This window comes from Salvelinus fontinalis, chromosome 6, assembly GCF_029448725.1.
Source record: "Salvelinus fontinalis isolate EN_2023a chromosome 6, ASM2944872v1, whole genome shotgun sequence".
Lineage (NCBI taxonomy): Eukaryota > Metazoa > Chordata > Actinopteri > Salmoniformes > Salmonidae > Salvelinus > Salvelinus fontinalis.
In genome coordinates this window covers 76097247-76124459 of record NC_074670.1, presented here as the reverse complement: position 1 = coordinate 76124459, position 27213 = coordinate 76097247, and the positions used below count along the sequence as shown (strand labels likewise).

At 45.5% G+C, this 27213-nt stretch overlaps 2 protein-coding genes across 10 annotated transcripts in view; both read left to right on the top strand.

Moving 5' to 3' along the window:
- LOC129858447 (FERM and PDZ domain-containing protein 3-like) overlaps window positions 1–8716 on the top strand; it is a 142820-nt gene extending 134104 nt beyond the window's left edge. For 4 of the 5 annotated variants that reach the window (XM_055927688.1, XM_055927687.1, XM_055927689.1 and 1 more), the window contains 2 exons: window positions 808–1761; window positions 3131–8716. In XM_055927688.1, coding sequence (XP_055783663.1) covers window positions 808–1761; window positions 3131–6000 — 3824 coding nt within the window. In that variant the 3' untranslated portion in view covers window positions 6001–8716. The remainder of the gene's footprint in view (window positions 1–807; window positions 1762–3130) is intronic. The other variant, XM_055927691.1, reaches the window with a different exon arrangement.
- A 2144-nt stretch (window positions 8717–10860) lies between these two features.
- LOC129858445 (ribose-phosphate pyrophosphokinase 1-like) lies at window positions 10861–26647 on the top strand. Of its 5 annotated transcripts, none has more exons than XM_055927684.1 (7): window positions 10861–10951; window positions 15581–15770; window positions 16467–16565; window positions 17195–17319; window positions 17678–17851; window positions 18085–18244; window positions 23578–26647. In XM_055927684.1, the coding sequence occupies exons 1-7, from the start codon at window positions 10935–10937 to the stop codon at window positions 23668–23670; spliced, it is 858 nt and encodes a 285-aa protein (XP_055783659.1). In that variant the 5' UTR covers window positions 10861–10934; the 3' UTR covers window positions 23671–26647. The 5 variants fall into 5 exon arrangements, with proteins under 5 accessions (XP_055783659.1, XP_055783655.1, XP_055783657.1 ...); XM_055927680.1 differs by lacking the exon at window positions 10861–10951 and adding an exon at window positions 13563–13899; XM_055927682.1 differs by lacking the exon at window positions 10861–10951 and adding an exon at window positions 13563–13899 and having other exon boundaries at window positions 18085–18276; window positions 23578–23667.
- Window positions 26648–27213: the final 566 nt, after the last annotated feature.

Below are 27213 nucleotides of genomic sequence, written 5' to 3'. Positions count from 1 at the left end.
TGTCAGCAACGGGTGTGGCTAAAATTGCTGAATCCACTAATTTGAAGGGGGTGTCCACATACTTTTGTATACATGGTGTTTCTGTAAGTCTAGTGTTTCGGGAAGTGTTACAGAAATTCCATTATTATTAGCTTTAGATAAAACTGAAGAAAAAAAATCATTTGCGGTTAAAATCGTTTCCATACTGTTTGCTTTGGCTACATTTTGTAACAATAAAACTCAGCATACAAACTCAGCATTCAAACTTAGCATATCAGTTTGCATCTCAAGGATTCCATTTACAGGTTTTTGTGTGTGCCTGCAAGTGTGAGGCATTGCATGTAAACCATTATACTGCAACCAACTCTGCTCAATCCAACTGGACTGAGACCTGCTTCTCCATAATGCATCTGTGCATCCGGACCTAAACCATATCAACAGCTACCAATCACCTCTGCTGTCGCTCCTCCCATCTCCATCCTGAGATCTCATCTTCATTGGACTATTCTCTCCCTTTTCCATGCATAGGGTAACATTGCAGGGGTTTTGCCTTGCTTTTATCTCTGTAATCAAGTATACATGTAATATTCAAACATGCACAGCTCTGTTTCCATCTGCTGTGGTGGTATGCTTGCATGAGAGGAAGGCTGCTACGTCCCATAACATCCCACCAGACTTACCTCAAACCTCCAACTCCAGTCTCCAGCATCCATCACTGAAAAGAATCCACCAGCCTTCTCCTCTATTTTCCCATAAGGACCCACGTCATCCTCCCATGCGATTCCTCACCTCTCAGCCTCTCAATTGCTCTGACAATTCTGTCCTCAGATTACAGAGGTTCCCACCACGCCCACCCACGCTCTGGCGTCACAGCGGCGTCCAGTGGAGACCGACGAGGGGACGAGAGGGAAAGACCCCATACGAGGGACCCGGGGTCCCAGTCTCAGAAGACAGCGACTGCCCCACTGCCCGCAGAGTCCCAACACCTGGGTCTATGCCATGTTCATCTCCGGGAGCCACAACAGCTGCAGGGGCTCCAAATGCAGGCAGAACCCGAGCTCGACATCAATGAGAACTTAATTTCCCAAGAGGCACCAGAGCGGCCCAGTGCCAAGTCTGACCCAATGCTCCGGAGCACAGAGGCGATTGGCGGGAGGCCGGAGAGCCCCGTCCAGGAGAGCTCAGTGGTCTTCAGGAGCAGAGCCCAAACCATGGGGCAGTCCCAGCGAGCTACACGGTTCTTCTGTGACTCCTGCAAGGCCAGGTTGAGGGCAGAGGGAGTGGCTGTGGCCTTAAACGGTGGAAGCAGCGGCAACTCGTCGAAGCACTGCTCCAGCGCCTGTGCCTCCCGTGATGGTGGTGCAGTAGACCTCATGGCCCTGCCTCCCCCGGGGAACGAAGAGGAAGAGGAAGTAGGAAGAAAGCTGCAGCCTCCTCCGCCAGCCATTGCTGCCCCTCCGCCTGGCTTCAGGGACAACAGCTCAGATGAAGACGACTCCAAGAGAGGACGGAAGTCTCAACCAAACCCAAACTCCATCCCCAGTCCAAGCACTGCAACTGGGGCTGCTGCCGGCAAGAGCTCTGCCAAGGCTTCTGCCAAGGAAGTGCTACCGGCTCCAGAGGATGTCCCGGTGACGTTGATAGACAACGTGGCCACCAGGACAGTACGGGACCATGCCCAGGAGCTGGATGATGCTCTGGTGTCCACTCTGCAGGCCCTGGAGGCCCTAGCTGCATCAGAGGATTTCCCCCATCACCCCCAACAGCCAGCTCAGACCACAGGTCAACATACCGAGTCATGCTACAAGGGCTATTTTTAGTGCTAATTGTTAATTTTAGGGTTCAGTGACTACTAAAGGCACTTTGAAATGTTTTTATACACTGAGTGTACAAAATATTAGGAACACAATCCTAATATTGAGTTGCACCCCCTTTTGCCCTCAGGACAGCCTCAGTTTGTCGAGGATTGAACTCTACAAGGTGTAGAAAGCGTTCCACAGTGATCCTGGCCCATGTTGACTCCAATGCTTCCCAACGTTGTGTCAAGTTGGCTAGATGTCCTTTGGGTGATGGACCATTCTTGATACACATGGGAAACTGTTGAGCATGAAAAATCCAGCAGCTTTGCAGTTCTTGACACACTCAAACCGGTGCACCTGGCACCTACTACCATACCCTGTTCAAAGGCACTTGAATCTTTTGTTCACCCTCTGAATGATGCACATACTCACCATGTCTATCCATGTGTGCCGTCATTGTAAATAAGAATTTGTTCTTAACTGACCTGCCTAGTTAAATAAAGGTAAAATTAAAAAAAATATTTAAAAAATATCTCAATTGTCTCCTCCCCTTCATCTACAATGATTTGAGTGGATTTAACAAGTGACATCAATAAGGGATCATAGTTTTCACCTGGTCAGTCTATGTTATGGAAAGAGCAGGTGTTCCTAATGTTTTGTACACTTCAGTGTAGATGAAGGGGGGAGACAGGTTAAAGAAGGATGTTTATGCCTTGAGACAATTGAGGCATGGACTCTGTATTTGTGTTATTCAGAGGGTGAATGGGCAAGACAAAATATTTAAGTGCCTTTGAACAGGGTATGGTAATAGGTGCCAAGCGCACCTATTTGAGTCTGTCAAAAATTGCAATGTTGCTGGGTTTTTCACGCTGAACAGTTTCCTGTGTGAACAACTGTGGGAAGCATTGGAGTCAACATCCCTGTGGAACACTTTCAAACACCTTGTAGAGTCCACGCCCCGATGAACTGAGGCTGGCTTGGTAGCAGAATTCAAGTTCAAAGCTTTAGCATCCCAAAACAGAGACAAAAAGACTATGTTTTGACGTGCTGTTTGACAGAACACTGCTTGACACTGAACAAAGTCTCTTGTGTTGTATATTTTGATAGCGAGAGAAACACAAGAGTTCACTCAGTCTTGATTAAAATTCAGTTTGATGCCAAACAAGGTTTTACTCACAGACGGTTAGCAGAGCTTTAAAGGAAACATCAAGGGATTTTGATGAGTTAGTACTTAGAAACAATTTATTTGCTGTGCCATCTTTGCACAATCAATGACTGATTTCCACCTGTCTGTGATATTTCATGACTTCCTCGTGACCCTGATAGTGTCTTGTGTTTCCTTCTTTCCGTAGGATTGATCGTGTTGGCGGCCATTACGCCTGAGTCATCGTTGGACTCAGGGCACGAGACCAACTCCTCTGAGCTGACAGACGTCTCAGAGATGGTGTCGGCCATGAAGCAGCACCAGAACCAGGCCTACCTGCTGGCCCACCATATCAACAAGGAGCGTATCTTCAGTCGCAGGGACTTCCCCTTGGCCATACCAGGCTGCACCACCCAGACTATAGAGGGTGGTGCGTTCTCCATGGGTCAGATCCGCGGCAGCTGCCCCTCGAAGCCAGTGACCCTCAGTAAGACTGTTCCCCTAAAGCTCAGCCCTGCTAAGGAGACTACCAGTCCAGGTCACAGCTCAGTGAAGCAGGGGAGTAACGTTACCCAAGACCCATCGCAGAGTGAACCGAGTGAAGGCAAGAAGGCAAAACCAGAGCCTACCAAAGTGTGCACCCAAGACCGCCCTGCAAAGTCACCTGAGGAGCTGAAAGTGTCCGATCCAGGGCAGGCTCCCAAGGTCAGCAAGGATCAAAGGTCACCCTGTTCTGCTGTGGGAAAACTAAGCCCGAATCTCTCTGCAGGGATCAAGGGGAAGAAGTCTGCGCCTCTGAGCCCGGACCCTACCAACAAAGCCTTACCTATTCTCTTGGCTGTAGACAGAACTGCCTCCACCAAGATTTGCCCCACAAACATGTGCCAAGATGCCGAGACTGCCTCTAGCGAGACCATCAAGCCTTCAAGCTCTAATGACCTCCTGCCAGTTGATGACCTGTTCTGCACGTGCCCAGTGAGAGAACCCGGGCCACAGCTAAGACCGAAGGATCCACAATCCCAGAAGGTGGTGGTGTTCCACTCCTCTTCCCCAACAGACGATGAGCGTCTTCGAGCCAAAGGCCTTCAACTGGCTAGCAGCAAAGAGACTGCAGCGAGAGCAGCAGGAGGAGCAGGAGCAGACCCCGTCTTGGCCAAGCCCAGCCCCCAGGTTCCAACAAAGTCCTCCCAGTCCCCACACATACCTGTGAAAGCTGAGAGGAAGGAAGCAGCAGAGGCCAAGGCAGAGAGGTCCCAGGGTAAAGCTCAAGCTGAGCCACAGAAATGCCCTGCGAAGACATTATCTCTCCTGGGAGACCCCACACACCCTACCTGCTCTGTGGACAAGGTCTCCACTTTTCCATCTGCCGACAGCAAGAAGCAGGGTAGTGGTAAAGGGAAGGCCCAGCGTAGCGCCCCCTTCCTTAGTATCAAGAACCTCCTGTCGGCCACGTTCCCTGCTCGGATTCGGCGGGAGACTGACGAGCGCAGAGCCCAGCTCCAGAAGGTCCGACAGTACGAGTTAGAGTTCCTGGAAGAACTTCTGAAGCCCAAGTCATCCGGGGGAGAGTACCTACCCCAGGGGTCCTCGCCAGTCCCCTCAGGTACCCCCTGTGCTTGCCAGCTTCGTACAAGTCCTGTGCTAAAAGCCCCTGGCATCTCCCGAGAGCAACGCCGCAGCTGCGACTGCAAGAGGATGTGCAGAGGCATCCGACTGCCTGATACACCGGTCGGCTCAACTGCAGAGCCACAGCAACATAGAGGCAGAGAGAGATCCCTCTCCAAGACCCCTCCAGCGACCTCCAAAACCCCTCACTCCCAGGGAGGTCCGAGGAGACCTCAGACCTTAGAGATCAAGACCACCCGAATCCGCTCGACCAGTCTGGAGTCACGGGAACCCAGGGGGGAACAGGCTTCCTGCTTGCCCACCTGCACCTCTCGCACACCAGACTGCATGGGCGCCCCGCAGTACAAGAAGCTACAGAGGCGGTATAGCATCGGGGAGGTGGACAACGCTGAAGGCACACCACTGTACGCCGAGGTCAAACCCAAAGCCAAGAGCCTGGAGAAGGAGATGGAGCGAGTGAGGGCCACAGGACTGAGGCTTCCAATGCCCGTGGAGCCTGTTCACAATCAAACTCAAACTCACATGGCTGCTGCAGCGGCGAAGGGGAAGAAAGGAGTGTTCTTCGTCCAGGGAGAAGAGCTGCTGCGGGAGAGCAGAGAGGGGGCGCCGACAGAGATGCTGCTGGGGCTGCCTAGCGAGGACAGTGATGACAGGGAGAAGTGCTGCTCCTTCTGTTTCTGCTACAGGAAGTGTGAGGCGGCGGACGAGAGCAGTGAGAAAGAAGAGCTTTCCTACTCCATCCCCCTCCAGGTCCTGCCTGGGATGCAGCTGGACTCTCAGACCTTGCCCGTCGTCAGCAAAACCCTCCAGGTTCTCCACGCTGAGGGCTGCAGCGGGGAGGAGGAAGAAATAGAGGAAGAGGAAGAAGAAGAGGAGCCGCAGACACAGGAGATTGACCTCCGGGCCTGCGGGACTCTGGAGGGTAGCCTGGCGAGGGTCCAGTCCCTGCAAGGGAAGACGTTCAGCCTGCCGGACGGTTTCCTCAACGCCCAGCTGGATGCTAATGAGCTGCTAGCCATCTTGCGACAGTGCGCTAACGTTCCCCAGGTGGATAACGAATCACGCCTCCAGCCGTCCCGGATTGTCGAGTACAAGCAGGAGCTGGCGGTGCGCTTCAAGGAGTTCAGGGCAGCATGCAGACGGGTGGCGAGCGTCGAGAAGAGCCCCACACGCATGCTGAGCGTTGTTACGGCCAGTTTCCTGGTCCTCTGCGAACTGACTCAGACCTTCATCAAGCTGGTTAGAGGGGTGCGTTCAGAGGCCCAAAGGCTGCAGCTGCTGCGGAAAGTTGAAGAGGTTGCTATCAATTACACTTTGTTGTTGCGTGCAGCCGAGGATGCTATGGGCCACTCCAGTAGTCTGCCTAACAAGAGCATGAGTCCCCAAGTTACTACAACCACCACTAACATGGGCTCCCTCTCTCGCCCAATGAAAACCCTGCCCACCCAGTAGAGACAAAGCTGGGGGAAGTTAGTGAATAATTATTTATGACAGTTGGGAGTGTGGGTGGCTGGGTCCACACTCTCAACGTCCATTAGTTATTTATTGTTTACAGGACATGCAATGATCCATCCATCGCAATGAAACTGCTCCATTATGCGTTTACAGGGGCTGTGGCAGTTGCAGCCTAGAGTGGCCCGTTAGTGTTCTAGCATAAAAGACAAATGCTTCGGCACCGCTGTACAAAAGGTGCATGCACCTACACCTCTTAAACGCTGGGTGAAAACAGGGCTAACCACTCCTATGTCAACTCTCACATTACACAGATCCTTCTCATTCTTTTCTATGTATATTTGAGTTGTATCTTTTTAGCAAAGTATACCATTTTGTGGAGAATAAATATAATGAAAATAATATATAAAATGAATTTGAGTATAACAAATATAAAGAGTAATACACCTACAATAAATCTTTAGACATTTTAATGTGCTCTGGGCAAAAATACCACAGAGAATATGTCAAAGTAGCGAATTCTGTGAATTAGGTAGTCCAAAGCCTGGGTTAGTAGTTGACGTGTTTGTTTGTTACATTTCTAACTGTTGTCACAGAATGAGTAATGTTAGTCACCCAGAAAATATCATGACATGCACCTCAACAATATCACATACATCACATTCACAATGTTGGAAATTGTACCTCTGCGAGATTGTAAAATCCACACATTTGAATTGGGTTGCTATAAAACAGACATGGGGCCCATTTACTCACCTGTAGAATAACACCACAGGTTGGGGCAGATGTAGCGAAAACGCTAACTCATTAGCGGCTAACCAATCAGCTGGGTAGGATCAATGTTCTTCATGAAGGAAGGCAGCCCCGCTCTGCAGTATAAATTGTAGTAAACCTCACATTGCTGTCTTGGTTTGAGACACACACACACATAGTACACACACAACGATCACAATCCACACGAAACCGGCACCTCACCTCTTGTAAACGAGATGAGGTAAATGGGAGATCCACTTTAGCAAACTTAGCCTTAGACTTTTGCACAACCTTCAGCATTTGCTCCTGCTCACACATGATCTAAGTTCATGTTTTGTTTACATTCAGCCTACTGAACATTGAGCTAGAAACAAACATCACATCATACACCTTCAGTTTTATAAACTATTTCATCTTATAAGAGATTCAAGTTGCTATATTCTTCTCTAAAATCATTTTACAGGATTTTGTGTCACAAAAAAATCTATGGGTTTATACTTTTTGCTCTCTATGTGCTGTTGTCCATTGTGCAATACAGGAAATATTGGGAAATCACACACACACACACACAAAGTAGTTTTCTATGTATTTTAATAAAACTGACACCTGTGTTTTCCGTCTGAAAACAGCTTTCTGTCTCATCCTATTGTCAAACCACGGAGATCAAAGCAGCCTATTGCTAACCTCAACTGAAACTATTCAGACTCGGACATTAGTGTACTATTCATACCATGTGTTTTCTTTCACTGCACTACTGTCTTGCATGTTTCCCCAATTATACATTTCTTCTTGAAGATACAAGAAGTAGAACGGTCAAGTTACCAATGGTGGTCGCAGATTCAGTGTTACTACTAGTTTTATTGAAGTGAGAAAGAAAGAATATACATCCACAAAAATATGAGGAGATTACGTACGGCAGTAATGTTTTGCAATGGAAATTCTTTACGCAGAGTTGTATTATTCTACACTTGAGATGTAAATATTGTAAAACGGTTGGAATATTTGTGAGCCTGGAAAACACTTTTAAATTATCCCACTAACTGACAATGTGAAGATTGGTTCCAAATTCTTCACTGTTTTGTAAAAAAAAATTTGAAAACATGTCTGTACCGTATAATTTATAGTAGTTATGTTCCATAGAAAACTAATAGCAAAAACGTATATTTTAAGAGTATATAATGAGTATAAAGCATGGGACATGTTTATTTTTATAAAAACTAAATATTTACAGTATCAAACGGCATTCTCTCATCGTGACCACCTGGAAATGTTTTCAAACATTTTGTTTTTGACATAATGGTAATATACAAATATTTTGTGTGGTTGTCATTGTTGAGTTGCATTGTTGCCAAACTGTGAATATGTCTCTGTTCCATAACATAATGGACCTATGTCCATAACATAATGGGCCTATGTACCATAACATAATGGGCCTATGTTCCATAACATAATGGACCTATGTTCCATAACGTAATGGACCTATGTTCCAAAACATAATGGACCTATGTTCCATAACGTAATGGACCTATGTTCCATAACATAATGGGCCTATGTTCCATAACATAATGGACCTATGTTCCATAACGTAATGGGCCTATGTTCCATAACGTAATGGACCTATGTTCCATAACATAATGGACCTATGTACCATAAGATAATGGACCTATGTTCCATAACATAATGGGCCTATGTTCCATAACGTAATGGGCCTATGTTCCATAACGTAATGGGCCTATGTTCCATAACGTAATGGACCTATGTTCCATAACATAATGGACCTATGTTCCATAACATAATGGACCTATGTTCCATGGCCTATTCCATTCTGTTTGTTTGCACTTATTTATTTACTTTTATTTATTTGTCAACAATCTTGTCTTCACTGTGTTCTTCTGTCTGTACAACGTTTCTCATGTTTTAAGAGCAATAAAATTATAATCCTCGGTTTAGAAATGCACATTTACATTTGGTGTAGATTGAAATATTTGTTTGTTACACTCAAGTTATTTGGGCCTCATCTGACATTCACTTCAAAATGAATATAAATAGACCTCCTTGAGATGTCCTTCTCCTTACTGAGCATTGGACAGAAGTAGCCTATCCTTCTCCTTACTGAGCATTGGGCAGAAGTAGCCTATCCTTCTCCTTACTGAGCATTGGACAGAAGTAGCCTATCCTTCTCCTTACTGAGCATTGGCCAGAAGTAGCCTATCCTTCTCCTTACTGAGCATTGGGCAGAAGTAGCCTATCATTCTCCTTACTGAGCATTGGACAGAAGTAGCCTATCCTTCTCCTTACTGAGCATTGGACAGAAGTAGCCTATCCTTCTCCTTACTGAGCATTGGACAGAAGTAGCCTATCCTTCTCCTTACTGAGCATTGGCCAGAAGTAGGCTATCCTTCTCCTTACTGAGCATTGGGCAGAAGTAGCCTATCCTTCTCCTTACTGAGCATTGGGCAGAAGTAGCCTATCCTTCTCCTTACTGAGCATTGGGCAGAAGTAGCCTATCCTTCTCCTTACTGAGCATTGGGCAGAAGTAGCCTATCCTTCTCCTTACTGAGCATTGGGCAGAAGTAGCCTATCCTTCTCCTTACTGAGCATTGGACAGAAGTAGCCTATCCTTCTCCTTACTGAGCATTGGCCAGAAGTAGGCTATCCTTCTCCTTACTGAGCATTGGGCAGAAGTAGCCTATCCTTCTCCTTACTGAGCATTGGGCAGAAGTAGCCTATCCTTCTCCTTACTGAGCATTGGGCAGAAGTAGCCTATCCTTCTCCTTACTGAGCATTGGGCAGAAGTAGCCTATCCTTCTCCTTACTGAGCATTGGGCAGAAGTAGCCTATCCTTCTCCTTACTGAGCATTGGACAGAAGTAGCCTATCCTTCTCCTTACTGAGCATTGGACAGAAGTATTCTATCCTTCTCCTTACTGAGCATTGGACAGAAGTAGCCTATCCTTCTCCTTACTGAGCGTTGGGCAGAAGTATTCTATCCTTCTCCTTACTGAGCATTGGACAGAAGTAGCCTATCCTTCTCCTTACTGAGCATTGGACAGAAGTAGCCTATCCTTCTCCTTACTGAGCATTGGGCAGAAGTAGCCTATTCTGCTCTTTACTGAGCATTGGACAGAAGTAGCCTATCCTTCTCCTTACTGAGCATTGGACAGAAGAAGCCTATCCTTCTCCTTACTGAGCATTGGACAGAAGTAGCCTATCCTTCTCCTTACTGAGCATTGGCCAGAAGTAGCCTATCCTTCTCCTTACTGAGCATTGGACAGAAGTAGCCTATCCTTCTCCTTACTGAGCATTGGGCAGAAGTAGCCTATCCTTCTACAAATCCACGTTGTCCTACTCCAAACTTCTGGCCTAGATTACTGCGGCCTCTATTGTGTCAGCAGTCAGAGAGAATGTTGATTAGTCACTAAGCATATCACGTCAAAACCTTGAAGGCTATTTTATGTCAACACAAACTTCACTCTTGTTGCCAACACATAACTGCAGAGAACATGGCATAATATTAACCATGTAAACATTAAACTCCTCTGCATAGGCTGCTGTTCAGCCATAATCAGGATATTTTCGACAAAACCTTACTTGGCGATACTTTCTTCGTTCTCGATTCGGGAAAATATTGTCTCTTATAAACGTCTGTGTGCAGTTGAAGGTGGTACTGCAAAAAAACTGAGAATGTTCTGAAAAATATTAAATACACTTTTTATATCAAGTGAAAAATGCTTCTTGCATCTTCTCAGATTTTTGGAGTACCACCTGCAACTGCACACAAGCATTTATGAGACAAGTTTCTTCTGAATTGAGAACAACAAAAGTATTGCCAAGTAAAGGCTGTTGGAAAATTCCTACTGGTGCTTTGCACTAGCTACAACTAGCCCAATAAGTACTCTTAAGGAGCATGCGATTACTCCTCAAGGTCAAAGGACCTTATATGTTACTGAACTGACATGTTGTCCACCTAATCAAAGGATCAGATAATAAACTACAGCTAGCTAGCACTGCAATGCATAAAATTGGTGAGCAGTCGACTCAAAAACAGAGAGAAATACGATAGTATTTTGAACAAAATTATTTATTTATTTAAAGCATGAGAGTTTTACGTATTAACATATCAACAGCACATGCATGACCTTTAATCAATAGATTATCGTGTAAGGATGAAGATGAAAGTGGATGGACCACTATGTACGGTAAATGAAATGACATTTACTTCATTTTGGTCATTTAGCAGACGTTCTTATCCATAGAGACATTTCCAGTTTTCTTCATTAGTATAGTGTACTGATGGGTCGTTCGCGAACAAACGTCTTTTCTACACCTTTCATTGCTTGCTGTTTGGGGTTTTAGGCTGGGTTTCTGTACAGCACTTTGAGATATCATCTGATGTACGAAGGGCTATATAAACACCTTTTATTTGATTTTGATTTGATTTTCTTGAACGTCTCTTTTCGGTGAACGTCAGGAATCGCCAAATCACATATGTGAAAGAGCCGTTCATTTGGCTCCCTGATTTGCATACTGTTACTGTTATTGATTTTTGAGCGCCGTACATCGATTATCTGCAGACACAAAAACATTATCTGAAGATGGTAATCCTCAGTGCCGGAACTATACAGTGAGGAGAGACTCATTCTGGTCTGTTGATAAAACAGTTACTGGAGAACTGAGACCAAGTTGTGACACTGGACAAGGTGGATAAGGTATAGTAAAGGCAGTTTATTCAAAGCTAAAGATATCTGGCAAAGCGTGCTGCACGGACTCGTTCGTCTAGCTCGTAAGGAACCATCGGAAGAAGCCCCGAAACATGGTGTGCAGATCATTTATACAATAAAATGACGTAGGTATATTCTGGGAGTCTGTTCGTCTGATTGGTCGATCTGGGTCGTGGGTAGTCCTGTTCGGGCCTGGTGTCGACGTTCCATTGGCTCTTAACATCGTTCTTTGTCTTCGAGTCCCAACCTTGAAAAGAATGTGTGTGCGTGTGTGTGTGTGTCTGTGGTTGTTATCTGAGGGGGGGGGGGGGGGGGGGGAGAATGTTGTGTGTTGTGCAAAGTATAGCTTGTGTTGAGAACTTGTTATAACAAGTTTCCAGTATCTATTACAATTTCTTACAGGTCCACGCTCCTTTTTTTCAGTGCGTTTATTTATAAATGTTTTCAGGTCTAATAATTTGGTCAGGTTAAAGTATATTTGAACTCACATATCACTATCTGACATGCAGGTTGGAAACGTTGTAGGCTTCAAATTAGAGATGGACAATTTGTTGATGTGTTTTCAATTTCTAAGCTTTATTGAACAAAGAGCTGTTTGGGAGCCAAATGAATAGCTATTTTAGGTGAACTGAGTCAAATGAATAGCTCTTTTAGGTGAACTGAGTTAAATGATCCGGGTCACAGAAAATACTCGGACTGCCGATCACCAGTATTCTGGTTTGTCACAGGACTTGTGCATTCAACTAAGTATACTGATCAAAAATATAAATGCAACATGCAACAATTTCAATGATTCTACTGAGTTACAGTTCATATAAGGAAATCAGTCAATTGAAATAAATTCATTAGGCCCTAATCTATGGATTTCACATGACTGGGAATAGGCCCACCCACTTGGGAGCCAGGCCCAGCCAATCAAAATGAGTTTTTCCCCACAAAAGGGCTTTATTACAGACAGAAATACTCCTCTGTTTCATCAGCTGTCCGGGTGGCTGGTCTCAGACGATCCCGCAGGTGAAGAAGCCGTATGTGGAGGTCCTGGGCTGGCATAGTTACACGTGGTCTGCAGTTGTGAAGCCGGTTGGACGTACTGCCAAATTCTCTAAAATGACATTGGAGGCGGCTTATGGTAGAGAAATAAACATTCCATTTTCTGGCAACAGCTCTGGTGGACATTCCTGCAATCAGCATGCCAATTGCACGCTCCCTCAAAACTGGCATTGTGTTGTGTGACAAAACTGCTATTTTTTTGTCCCCAGCACAACGTGCACCTGTGTAATGATCATGCTGTTTAATCAGCTTCTTGATATGCCACACCTGTCAGATGGATGGATTATTTTGGCAAAGGAGAAATGCTCACTGTCAGGGATGTAAACAAATTTGTGAATAAAATTTGAGAGAAATAAGCTTTTTGTGCTTATCTGGGATCTTTTATTTCAGATCATGAAACATGGGACCAACACTTTACATGTTGCATTAATATTTTTGTTCAGTATATGTATATAGGTATGAAGGATGTCATCGTCATGTGAAGTGGGTGGTGTATTGTTGATGGCGCCTGCCACCAGGGACAAGAGGCCAACCAGTGATATATGTTTCAGTAAGGTTGGCTTCTTAGCATTCATTACAATGAATGTCAACCATGCTGCAGAAATAGAATGTAAATCACAGAAAATAGACATTGTGGTGGCAGCTGCAGAGAAGTGTTTTGGTGAACGAGATTTGACTTCAGAAGAGTTACAGGGTGTTTTGATTGGTGGTGTCCCGTCCTCCCAAGCCGTTGGCATGATACGGCTGGGCTGTGCTGGGCTGGGCTGGGCTGACTGGGCTGGGCTGGGCTGGGCTGTGCTGGGCTGGGCTGGCTGGCTGGGCTGGGCTGACTGGGCTGGGCTGGGCTGACTGGGCTGGGCTGGGCTGACTGGGCTGGGCTGGGCTGGCTGGGCTGACTGGGCTGGCTGGCTGGGCTGGGCTGGGCTGGGCTGGCTGGCTGGCTAGCTTCCCTTTTGTATCACAAAGTTTAATGGATCTATATTATAGCCCAGTTGGGGGCGGTAATGCAATATATTGGATGCCAACCTCCGTTTAACCCCAAAGAAGAAGAAGAAGACCAGGAAAAGGGACAGGCGCATGCGTGAAGAAGGGAACGATGGTGGATAGGTAGGCTACGCATCAAGCTTGATGATATCTATCGACAAGCGATCGATTTCCAACAGTTCACTAGAACTAATAGATCGTATATCACTTATTTGTTGCTACTAGCATTGTAGCTAGCGTCCGTAAAACGAAGCCCTGGAACATACAAAAATGCCGAACATTAAGATATTCAGCGGTAGCTCGCATCGGGAACTATCTCACAAAATTGCTGACCGTCTTGGGATGGAACTCGGGAAGGTTGTCACCAAGAAATTCAGCAATCAAGAAACATGGTCAGTGTAAACTTTTTATCTATAGAAAGCTAATCTGTTGAAATCTTATGTTCGAGAAATATGTTTAAGAAACGTTATGTTAGCGTGCTGCTTTTGATGCTGCCTCGCAAAGGTGCTTGGAACTTGTAGTTTAAGTCACGCATAACTGGAGTTTATTTTGGCGCTCAGTTTGTTGCGTATTGGGCGAACTTCACTTCCCAATACTTTTCAACTCATTTCTGAATATTTGGAGAGCTGACAACCCCTACAGGCTAGCAAAAAGGAAACAATTGTTTATTGTAACTTCTTGCGTAACACTGATGCATCAAGCTGTATACTTCTCATTCTGTGCTGTTCAGCACTTTGCTCATACAGTAATTATCACTGCATTTAGCCGACTGTGAAATATTCTCTTGTCACTGCACTTCTAAGTCCCCTAGCCCTAAACACCTGTAGGCTGTGTTTTCGTTGTCTCATGATGAATATCCCTCACCATTAGTGTCTTGCTGTGTTAGCAGAGAGTGTTGTTTACCCCATCCTCCCATCCTCTGGGCCCTAACAGTGTTGAGATCGGAGAGAGTGTTGTTTACCCCATCCCCTGGGCCCTAACAGTGTTGAGATCGGAGAGAGTGTTGTTTACCCCATCCTCCCATCCCCTGGGCCCTAACAGTGTTGAGATCGGGGAGAGTGTTGTTTACCCCATCCCCTGGGCCATAACAGTGTTGAGATCGGGGAGAGTGTTGTTTACCCCATCCCCTGGGCCCTAACAGTGTTGAGATCGGGGAGAGTGTTGTTTACCCCATCCCCTGGGCCCTAACAGTGTTGAGATCGGAGAGAGTGTTGTTTACCCCATCCTCCCATCCTCTGGGCCCTAACAGTGTTGAGATCGGGGAGAGTGTTGTTTACCCCATCCTCCCATCCTCTGGGCCCTAACAGTGTTGAGATCGGGGAGAGTGTTGTTTACCCCATCCTCCCATCCTCTGGGCCCTAACAGTGTTGAGATCGGGGAGAGTGTTGTTTACCCCACCCCCTGGGCCCTAACAGTGTTGAGATCGGGGAGAGTGTTGTTTACCCCATCCCCTGGGCCCTAACAGTGTTGAGATCGGAGAGAGTGTTGTTTACCCCATCCCCTGGGCCCTAACAGTGTTGAGATCGGGGAGAGTGTTGTTTACCCCATCCCCTGGGCCCTAACAGTGTTGAGATCGGGGAGAGTGTTGTTTACCCCATCCCCTGGGCCCTAACAGTGTTGAGATCGGGGAGAGTGTTGTTTACCCCATCCCCTGGGCCCTAACAGTGTTGAGATCGGAGAGAGTGTTGTTTACCCCATCCTCCCATCCTCTGGGCCCTAACAGTGTTGAGATCGGAGAGAGTGTTGTTTACCCCATCCCCTGGGCCCTAACAGTGTTGAGATCGGAGAGAGTGTTGTTTACCCCATCCCCTGGGCCCTAACAGTGTTGAGATCGGAGAGAGTGTTGTTTACCCCATCCCCTGGGCCCTAACAGTGTTGAGATTGGGGAGAGTGTTGTTTACCCCATCCCCTGGGCCCTAACAGTGTTGAGATCGGAGAGAGTGTTGTTTACCCCATCCCCTGGGCCCTAACAGTGTTGAGATCGGAGAGAGTGTTGTTTACCCCATCCTCTGGGCCCTAACAGTGTTGAGATCGGGGAGAGTGTTGTTTACCCCATCCTCTGGGCCCTAACAGTGTTGAGATCGGGGAGAGTGTACGTGGAGAGGATGTCTACATCGTACAGAGCGGCTGTGGGGAGATCAATGATAATCTGATGGAGCTGCTGATTATGATCAATGCGTGTAAGATCGCCTCGGCCTCCCGTGTCACAGCCGTCATCCCCTGCTTTCCCTACTCACGGCAGGACAAGAAGGACAAGGTGGGGGTGAGGGACAGACATCTAGTTACTCTACTGTCACACCGCCAACCATTATACCGCATCACCAGAGGGGTTTAATTCCAGTCAATTCAGAAATTAAACCAAATTCCAATTCCAAATGTTTTAATTCAAAAGCATTGGAATTTCAGTGTACTTCCTGAATTGAAATTGTATTGACCACAACCCTGCCATTACACCCCATCAACGTCCAGTGTGATCTTACCACTCATGTTGCTGTCACTGACTGTGTGGACGGACTCCAGCAGGCAGTCACAGCAGATGGATGGGACTGGGAGCATGCCTGGGTTTTGTTTTGATTTCTCCACTGATTTAAGTTAAGCAGTCATTGTGGCTCCTGTTTGTATTGTTACCGTCACCTGCCTGCCTCCATTCCTCTCATGGTTTATATCAGTGCATGTCCTTGTCCTCCCAATATAATGTATTGCATGTACTATGTATCTGCCAAAAGTATACTGTTATTAACTTTTTGTACAGTATCACTTTTCTTGGGCTTCTTGAAGGAGCTGAATAGTTTGATATTGACTTTGAGTTGTACATGTGACTGTAGTTTAGAATAGCCTAACAGCTGCCCCTTGTGGCTTTGGGAGGGAAATGTAATACGGAGCAATTTTTTAGATGGAAGACTCCACTCATATCATGTGATGTGAGTAGAACAAATGAGGTGTGTGTGTTTCCTTGCAGAGTCGAGCGCCTATCTCAGCCAAGCTGGTGGCTAACATGCTGTCTGTGTCTGGGGCTGATCACATCATCACTATGGATCTCCACGCCTCACAGATCCAGGTTAGGAGTAAGGAGGGCACTGGGGTCTGGCAGTAGAGGAGGGCGGACACTGGGGTCTGGCAGTAGTGGAGGGAGGACACTGGGGTCTGGCAGTAGTGGAGGGAGGACACTGGGGTCTGGCAGTAGTGGAGGGAGGACACTGGGGTCTGGCAGTAGAGGAGGGAGGACACTGGGGTCTGGCAGTAGAGGAGGGAGGACACTGGGGTCTGGCAGTAGAGGAGGGAGGACACTGGGGTCTGGCAGTAGAGGAGGGAGGACACTGGGGTCTGGCAGCAGAGGAGGGAGGACACTGGGGTCTGGCAGTAGAGGAGGGAGGACACTGGGGTCTGGCAGTAGAGGAGGGAGGACACTGGGGTCTGGCAGTAGAGGAGGGAGGACACTGGGGTCTGGCAGTAGAGGAGGGAGGACACTGGGGTCTGGCAGTAGAGGACCAAACAGCCAGACTATAGAGATGTAAATTCTTCTTTTGCTCCCTCCAATCCAACAGACAACACAATCAGTAAACACATGGAGTTCTATAGGGGTTAAGTGACTGGCTCAAGGGCACAATGACTAGAGATGGTTCCTGGGATGTGAAACCGCTAGATGGCAGCCTCTGACTCCTGTCTGTGTGTCTCTGGTATCTCCAGGGTTTCTTCGACATCCCGGTGGATAACCTGTATGCTGAGCCTGCTGTACTGAAGTGGATCAAGGAGAACATCGCAGAGTGGAAGACCTGCACTATCGTCTCTCCAGACGCAGGGGGTGCCAAGAGGTGAGACAGGACAGAGTAGTCAGAAAGATTTTGGTCTGAGGGCTTTTGGCCAAAAGAAGAAATTTGATTAATCAGAGAAAGATGGAGAGAGGGTGAAGAGACAGGGGGAGAGGATGCTTGGTAAATATGGAAACCACTGTGTGCAGGCTACTGCTTCAAGAACATCACCTCTCTTCTACTGGTGTTACCCTTCAGCCATGTCTTTAACTCTAACTTATCTGTGCTGAAATTAACTTTAGATTCACACGTTTGTGTGTAACAGCTCCTTCACACTGACAAATCTTTTTACGATAACAGTGGACCAACTGTTGTGCCTCTGTGACTTGGCTTCCTCTTAACACTGTGTTCTGTGTGACAGAGTGACTTCCATAGCGGACAGGCTCAATGTGGACTTTGCTCTGATCCACAAAGAGAGAAAGAAGGCCAATGAGGTGGATCGCATGGTGTTGGTTGGGGACGTCACGGACCGGGTGGCCATCTTGGTGGATGACATGGCAGACACCTGTGGTACAATCTGTCACGCGGCCGACAAGTAAGTAAAGTCTCAACTTATGACCTTGACTAACCTTAACACGTATCTATGCCCAGGCAATGGGTGTCTGGGCTGAATCTTAACCACACAAAAACAAATACCAACCACTATTTCACTTCTCCTTCATGCAAATGAGAGTCCTTGCAGCAAAAATCTGTGTATTCAAACAGGTAAATGTTGGAGGTGCTATAATCTTACAGTTTTTTGAGGAGATACTGTCCCTCCACCCTCAGGCTGATCTCAGCTGGTGCTACCAAGGTGTATGCCATTCTGACCCACGGTATCTTCTCTGGCCCGGCCATCTCACGCATCAACAACGCCTGCTTCGAGGCCGTGGTCGTCACCAACACTATCCCTCAGGAGGAGAAGATGAAGACCTGTCCTAAGATACAGGTCAGGGGTCACAGCACTGTCCTAAGATACAGGTCAGGGGTCACAGCACTGTCCTTAGATACAGGTCAGGTGGTATATTACTGTCCTTAGATACAGGTCAGGTGGTATATTACTGTCCTTAGATACAGGTCAGGTGGTATATTACTGTCCTTAGATACAGGTCAGGGGTCACAGCACTGTCCTTAGATACAGGTCCGGGGTCACAGCACTGTCCTTAGATACAGGTCAGGTGGTATATTACTGTCCTTAGATACAGGTCAGGTGGTATATTACTGTCCTTAGATACAGGTCAGGTGGTATATTACTGTCCTTAGATACAGGTCAAGTGGTATATTACTGTCCTTAGATACAGGTCAGGGGTCACAGCACTGTCCTTAGATACAGGTCCGGGGTCACAGCACTGTCCTTAGATACAGGTCAGGTGGTATATTACTGTCCTTAGATACAGGTCAGGTGGTATATTACTGTCCTTAGATACAGGTCAGGGGTCACAGCACTGTCCTTAGATACAGGTCAGGTGGTATATTACTGTCCTTAGATACAGGTCAGGTGGTATATTACTGTCCTTAGATACAGGTCAGGTGGTATATTACTGTCCTTAGATACAGGTCAGGTGGTATATTACTGTCCTTAGATACAGGTCAGGTGGTATATTACTGTCCTTAGATACAGGTCCGGGGTCACAGCACTGTCCTTAGATACAGGTCCGGGGTCACAGCACTGTCCTTAGATACAGGTCAGGTGGTATATTACTGTCCTTAGATACAGGTCAGGTGGTATATTACTGTCCTTAGATACAGGTCAGGTGGTATATTACTGTCCTTAGATACAGGTCAGGTGGTATATTACTGTCCTTAGATACAGGTCAGGTGGTATATTACTGTCCTTAGATACAGGTCAGGGGTCACAGCACTGTCCTTAGATACAGGTCAGGTGGTATATTACTGTCCTTAGATACAGGTCAGGTGGTATATTACTGTCCTTAGATACAGGTCAGGGGTCACAACACTGTCCTTAGATACAGGTCAGGTGGTATATTACTGTCCTTAGATACAGGTCAGGTGGTATATTACTGTCCTTAGATACAGGTCAGGTGGTATATTACTGTCCTTAGATACAGGTCAGGTGGTATATTACTGTCCTTAGATACAGGTCAGGGGTTACATCACTGTCCTTAGATACAGGTCAGGTGGTATATTACTGTCCTTAGATACAGGTCAGGTGGTATATTACTGTCCTTAGATACAGGTCAGGGGTCACAGCACTGTCCTTAGATACAGGTCAGGGGTCACAGCACTGTCCTTAGATACAGGTCAGGTGGTATATTACTGTCCTTAGATACAGGTCAGGTGGTATATTACTGTCCTTAGATACAGGTCAGGGGTCACAGCACTGTCCTTAGATACAGGTCAGGGGTCACAGCACTGTCCTTAGATACAGGTCAGGTGGTATATTACTGTCCTTAGATACAGGTCAGGTGGTATATTACTGTCCTTAGATACAGGTCAGGTGGTATATTACTGTCCTTAGATACAGGTCAGGTGGTATATTACTGTCCTTAGATACAGGTCAGGCGTCACAGCACTGTCCTTAGATACAGGTCAGGGGTCACAGCACTGTCCTTAGATACAGGTCAGGGGTCACAGCACTGTCCTTAGATACAGGTCAGGTGGTATATTACTGTCCTTAGATACAGGTCAGGTGGTATATTACTGTCCTTAGATACAGGTCAGGGGTCACAGCACTGTCCTTAGATACAGGTCAGGGGTCACAGCACTGTCCTTAGATACAGGTCAGGGGTCACAGCACTGTCCTTAGATACAGGTCAGGTGGTATATTACTGTCCTTAGATACAAGTCAGGTGGTATATTACTGTCCTTAGATACAGGTCAGGGGTCACAGCACTGTCCTTAGATACAGGTCAGGGGTCACAGCACTGTCCTTAGATACAGGTCAGGGGTCACAGCACTGTCCTTAGATACAGGTTAGGTGGTATATTACTGTCCTTAGATACAGGTCAGGGGTCACAGCACTGTCCTTAGATACAGGTCAGGTGGTATATTACTGTCCTTAGATACAGGTCAGGTGGTATATTACTGTCCTTAGAAACAGGTCAGGTGGTATATTACTGTCCTTAGATACAGGTCAGGGGTCACAGCACTGTCCTTAGATACAGGTCAGGGGTCACAGCACTGTCCTTAGATACAGGTCAGGGGTCACAGCACTGTCCTTAGATACAGGTTAGGTGGTATATTACTGTCCTTAGATACAGGTCAGGGGTCACAGCACTGTCCTTAGATACAGGTCAGGTGGTATATTACTGTCCTTAGATACAGGTCAGGTGGTATATTACTGTCCTTAGAAACAGGTCAGGTGGTATATTACTGTCCTTAGATACAGGTCAGGGGTCACAGCACTGTCCTTAGATACAGGTCAGGTGGTATATTACTGTCCTTAGATACAGCTCAGGTGGTATATTACTGTCCTTAGATACAGGTCAGGGGTCACAGCACTGTCCTTAGATACAGGTCAGGTGGTATATTACTGTCCTTAGATACAGGTCAGGTGGTATATTACTGTCCTTAGATACAGGTCAGGGGTCACAGCACTGTCCTTAGATACAGGTCCGGGGTCACAGCACTGTCCTTAGATACAGGTCAGGTGGTATATTACTGTCCTTAGATACAGGTCAGGTGGTATATTACTGTCCTTAGATACAGGTCAGGTGGTATATTACTGTCCTTAGATACAGGTCAAGTGGTATATTACTGTCCTTAGATACAGGTCAGGGGTCACAGCACTGTCCTTAGATACAGGTCCGGGGTCACAGCACTGTCCTTAGATACAGGTCAGGTGGTATATTACTGTCCTTAGATACAGGTCAGGTGGTATATTACTGTCCTTAGATACAGGTCAGGGGTCACAGCACTGTCCTTAGATACAGGTCAGGTGGTATATTACTGTCCTTAGATACAGGTCAGGTGGTATATTACTATCCTTAGATACAGGTCAGGTGGTATATTACTGTCCTTAGATACAGGTCAGGTGGTATATTACTGTCCTTAGATACAGGTCAGGTGGTATATTACTGTCCTTAGATACAGGTCCGGGGTCACAGCACTGTCCTTAGATACAGGTCCGGGGTCACAGCACTGTCCTTAGACACAGGTCAGGTGGTATATTACTGTCCTTAGATACAGGTCAGGTGGTATATTACTGTCCTTAGATACAGGTCAGGTGGTATATTACTGTCCTTAGATACAGGTCAGGTGGTATATTACTGTCCTTAGATACAGGTCAGGTGGTATATTACTGTCCTTAGATACAGGTCAGGTGGTATATTACTGTCCTTAGATACAGGTCAGGTGGTATATTACTGTCCTTAGATACAGGTCAGGGGTCACAGCACTGTCCTTAGATACAGGTCAGGTGGTATATTACTGTCCTTAGATACAGGTCAGGTGGTATATTACTGTCCTTAGATACAGGTCAGGGGTCACAGCACTGTCCTTAGATACAGGTCAGGTGGTATATTACTGTCCTTAGATACAGGTCAGGTGGTATATTACTGTCCTTAGAAACAGGTCAGGTGGTATATTACTGTCCTTAGATACAGGTCAGGTGGTATATTACTGTCCTTAGATACAGGTCAGGTGGTATATTACTGTCCTTAGATACAGGTCAGGTGGTATATTACTGTCCTTAGATACAGGTCAGGTGGTATATTACTGTCCTTAGATACAGGTCAGGTGGTATATTACTGTCCTTAGATACAGGTCAGGTGGTATATTACTGTCCTTAGATACAGGTCAGGTGGTATATTACTGTCCTTAGATACAGGTCAGGGGTCACATCACTGTCCTTAGATACAGGTCAGGGGTCACATCACTGTCCTTAGATACAGGTCAGGTGGTATATTACTGTCCTTAGATACAGGTCAGGGGTCACAGCACTGTCCTTAGATACAGGTCAGGTGGTATATTACTGTCCTTAGATACAGGTCAGGTGGTATATTACTATCCTTAGATACAGGTCAGGTGGTATATTACTGTCCTTAGATACAGGTCAGGTGGTATATTACTGTCCTTAGATACAGGTCAGGTGGTATATTACTGTCCTTAGATACAGGTCCGGGGTCACAGCACTGTCCTTAGATACAGGTCCGGGGTCACAGCACTGTCCTTAGACACAGGTCAGGTGGTATATTACTGTCCTTAGATACAGGTCAGGTGGTATATTACTGTCCTTAGATACAGGTCAGGTGGTATATTACTGTCCTTAGATACAGGTCAGGTGGTATATTACTGTCCTTAGATACAGGTCAGGTGGTATATTACTGTCCTTAGATACAGGTCAGGTGGTATATTACTGTCCTTAGATACAGGTCAGGTGGTATATTACTGTCCTTAGATACAGGTCAGGGGTCACAGCACTGTCCTTAGATACAGGTCAGGTGGTATATTACTGTCCTTAGATACAGGTCAGGTGGTATATTACTGTCCTTAGATACAGGTCAGGGGTCACAGCACTGTCCTTAGATACAGGTCAGGTGGTATATTACTGTCCTTAGATACAGGTCAGGTGGTATATTACTGTCCTTAGAAACAGGTCAGGTGGTATATTACTGTCCTTAGATACAGGTCAGGTGGTATATTACTGTCCTTAGATACAGGTCAGGTGGTATATTACTGTCCTTAGATACAGGTCAGGTGGTATATTACTGTCCTTAGATACAGGTCAGGTGGTATATTACTGTCCTTAGATACAGGTCAGGTGGTATATTACTGTCCTTAGATACAGGTCAGGTGGTATATTACTGTCCTTAGATACAGGTCAGGTGGTATATTACTGTCCTTAGATACAGGTCAGGGGTCACATCACTGTCCTTAGATACAGGTCAGGGGTCACATCACTGTCCTTAGATACAGGTCAGGTGGTATATTACTGTCCTTAGATACAGGTCAGGGGTCACAGCACTGTCCTTAGATACAGGTCAGGGGTCACAGCACTGTCCTTAGATACAGGTTAGGGGTCAAATGTTATATCAGGGTCATTCACCTCAACATAAGTAGACTGTCATATTGTCCAATAATGTTACAGTGGTTTAAGCTGCATTTCTATTGTTGCTACTGTGATGTTTAACAACTAATACATGGCAAGTAGTTTGAATAATCATATCATCTGAAAAGTTTGTGCTAAAATAATTAAAATAGTTCACTCTATAAATGAGAGAGCACACTTTCTGTTTATCAACGGTAAATAGTCTGACATGTTTCCGGATGTTTCCTGAACATAGTTTATTATGTGTTATTGACCATCTGTTTCTCCTCTAGGTGATTGACATCTCTATGATCTTGGCAGAGGCCATCCGCAGGACCCACAACGGAGAATCTGTCTCCTACCTCTTCAGCCATGTCCCCTTGTAACATCACACACACACTGGGTCATTTGGGGCACTGTTCAGTAGGGGACAACAGAACATTCAGATAGAACAGACACGGCCATCTCTCATGCAGAATAGGGAATTTGGGGAGCAAATACTGTATGATTGTCTTTCAGGTAGACTAAGGAATGCAGAGTAGGCTCTTCGTTCCATTTCTATGCCCAGTATTCTGGAATGTTTCTCATCACTGAATAGATTCCAGTCCTACTATTCTGTTACACCAGAAAGAGGAAGAGCGGGAATGTCCTTTACAAACACCAGTGTTGGGCTCGATTCCATTTCAATTCCAGTCAATTCAAGATGTATACTGACATTCCAATTCTTTTCAATTAGGAAAATGTGTAATTGGAATGAGGTTTACTTAATGAATTGACCCCAACCGGGAGAAACACCACCATTATAATCACATCGCTCTGCTGCTATTGCTAACTAACCACGTAATAATTACAATTAGGATTAATGATGACATGTTCATTTTGAGTCCCTCTCTCACCCCTAAACAGTGTTTGCATCCCAAACGGCACCTATTTCCTACATAGTGACCTTCTTTTGACTAGTGCCCAATTGGCCCTGGTCAAAAGTAGTGCACTACATGGGGAATAGGGTGCCATTTGGGACATGTCTATCAGGGACAAAAGAGGTCAGTGTTGATTATTTATTGTGAGTGGGTGAACTCGCCTAATGCCAACAGTTGTTCATAATAATGCTGTTACAATACTTCTATGTTACAAAAAGAGGGTGGGAGACGGTTGGATGTTGACTGACTTCAGGTATTTTATTATTTAGTTTTTCTTTTCATTTGAATTCGGTTGAAAGATGAGGCTCATAATGAGCTAAGTGAATGAGCTGTAGTTGACAGTGCCACTGATGTTCATCTGGGTGATTCACAAGTCTTTTTAAAGGGGCAATCTAGGATTGGTACTTCTAATTTTTGGACATAATGGTATATAGCCCGCTGATTCTTGAAGATTTTAACTTATAAATGACTCTATGATCCTCATGATCTGCATCCCTAGCTCTGTCTAGGAATTTGAGAGTGAGTACATTCCTCCAACCCCATCCCTCACCTGTTGACCTAAACAAGTACTGGTGGGGGGGGGCTTTTCGAATTGCGGATTGCCCCTCTTAAGACTATTGGGAATCATTCTTTCAGTGGGTGCAGAGGAGGCAGGTTTTGCTCTTCGAAGTTGACGTCTAGAAGCTGTTGGTTTTTAGCTCTGCAGGATGGAGCTTCCGAGAAATGTCTCTGCTATTTTTATTTCATTCTTTTTTTTTCATTCTTTTTTTTCAATAACATTTGTATAATAAACTCTCGGAAGAGTGGTATCTGTCTGACTTTAAAGTTTCATGTACAGTTGAAGTTGGAAGTTTACATACACTTAGGTTGGAGTCCATTAACTTGTTTACCAACCACTCCACAAATTTCTTGTTAACAAACTATAGTTTTGGCAAGTCGGTTAGGACATCTACTTTGTGCATGACACAAGTAATTTTTCCAAAAATTGTTTACAGACAGATTATTTCACTTAATTCACTGTATCACAATTCCAGTGGGTCAGAAGTTTGGAAAATTCCAGAAAATGTCATGGCTTTACAAGCTTCTGATAGGCTAACTGACATATGGGTCAATTGGAGGTGGACCTGTGGATATATTTCAAGACCTACCTTCAAACTCAGTGCCTCTGATTGACATCATGGGAAAATCAAAAGAACTCAGTCAAGACCTCAGGAAAATTATTGTAGACCTCCACAAGTCTGGTTCATCCTTGGGAGCAATTTCCAAACGCCTGAAGGTACATGTTCATCTGTACAAACAATAGTTTGCAAATATAAACACCATGGGACCACGCAGCCGTCTTACCGCTTAGGAAGGAGTCGCGTTCTGTCTCCTAGAGATGAACGTACTTTGGTGCGAAAAGTGCAAATCAATCCCAGAACAACAGCAAAGGACCTTGTGAAGATGCTGGAGGAAACCGGTACAAAAGTATCTATATCAACAGTAAAACGAGTCCTATATCGACATAACCTGAAAGGCCGCTCAGCAAGGAGGAAGCCACTGCTCCAAAACTGCCATAAAAAAGCCAGACTACGGTTTGCAACTGCACATGGGGACAAGATTGTACTTTTTGGAGAAAAGCAAGCCGAAGAACACCATCCCAACCGTAAAGCACGGAGGTGGCAGCATCATGTTGTGGGTGTGCTTTGCTGCAGGAGGAACTGGTGCACTTCACAAAATAGATGGCATCATGAGGAAAGAAAATTATGTGGATACATTGAAGCAACATCTCAAGACATCAGTCAGGAAGTTAAAGCTTGGTCGCAAATGGGTCTTCCAAATGGACAATGACCCAAAGCATACCCAAAGTTGTGGCAAAATGGCTTCAGGACAACAAAGTCAAGGTATTGGGAGTGGCCATCACAAAGCCCTGACCTCAATACCATAGAAAATGTGTGGGCAGAACTGAAAAAGCGTGTGAGAGCAAGGAGACCTACAAACCTGACTCTGTTACACCAGCTCTGTCAGGAGGAATGGGCCAAAATTCACCCAACTTATTGTGGTAAGCTTGTGGAAGGCTACATGAAATGTTTGACCTGAGTTAAACAATTTAAAAGTAATGCTACCAAATACTAATTGAGTGTATGTAAACTTCTGACCCACTGGGAATGTGATGAATGTAATAAAAGCTGAAATAAAGCATTCTCTATTATTCTGACATTTCAAATTCTTAAAATAAATTGGTGACCCTAACTGACCTAAGACAGGGAATTTCTACTAGGATAAAATGTCAGGAATTGTGATACACCTTAGCCAAATACATTTAAACTTAGTTTATGTAAACTTCCGACTTCAACTGTATGTGCTTATATTCTGATTGTGTGTGACTTTAGCGTAAGGTGAATCACTGCACCAAATGTTTGATGGCTGAACGTGATCTTATTAAAGAGATGGTGAAAACGAATGAAGCCTGGATTCAGGTTTGTTTATTAGGCTATCCACATATCGAGGGTCTGCTGCTGGTAACATTCCAATTACTAAAGTTTAAGTCGGAAGTCGGGCCCATAGTTTTTATACTTGCGTACTATTTTTTGTACACGTGAACGTGGTACCTTCAGGCATCTGGAAATTGCTCCCAAGGATGAACCTTGTGGGGGTCTACAATTTATTTTCTGAGGTCTTGGCTGATTTCTTTAGATTTTCCCATGATGTCAAGCAAAGAGGCACTGAGTTTGTAAATAGGCCTTGAAATACATCCACAGGTACACGTCCAATTGTCTCAAATGATGTCAATTATTCTATCAGAAGCTTCTAAAGCCATGACATAATTTTCTGGAATTTTCCAAGCTGTTTAAAGGCACAGTCACCTTAGTGTATGTAAACTTCTGACCCACTGGAATTGTGATACAGTGAATTATAAGTGAAATAATAGTCTAAAAAAAATTTGGAAAAATGATTTGTGTCATGTACAAAGCAGATGTGCTAGCCGACTTGCCACAACTATAGTTTGTTAACAAGAAATGTGAGGAG

Bases quoted from the DNA above. Each gene is read 5' to 3' on its own strand.
- LOC129858445 (XM_055927680.1), top strand. From the start codon at position 13,778: ATGCCGAACATTAAGATATTCAGCGGTAGCTCGCATCGGGAACTATCT. The intron at 15,771-16,466 runs GTGAGGGACAGA...GTTTCCTTGCAG, and splicing joins ACAAGAAGGACAAGGTGGGG to AGTCGAGCGCCTATCTCAGC. The intron at 17,320-17,677 runs GTGAGACAGGAC...TCTGTGTGACAG, and splicing joins GACGCAGGGGGTGCCAAGAG to AGTGACTTCCATAGCGGACA.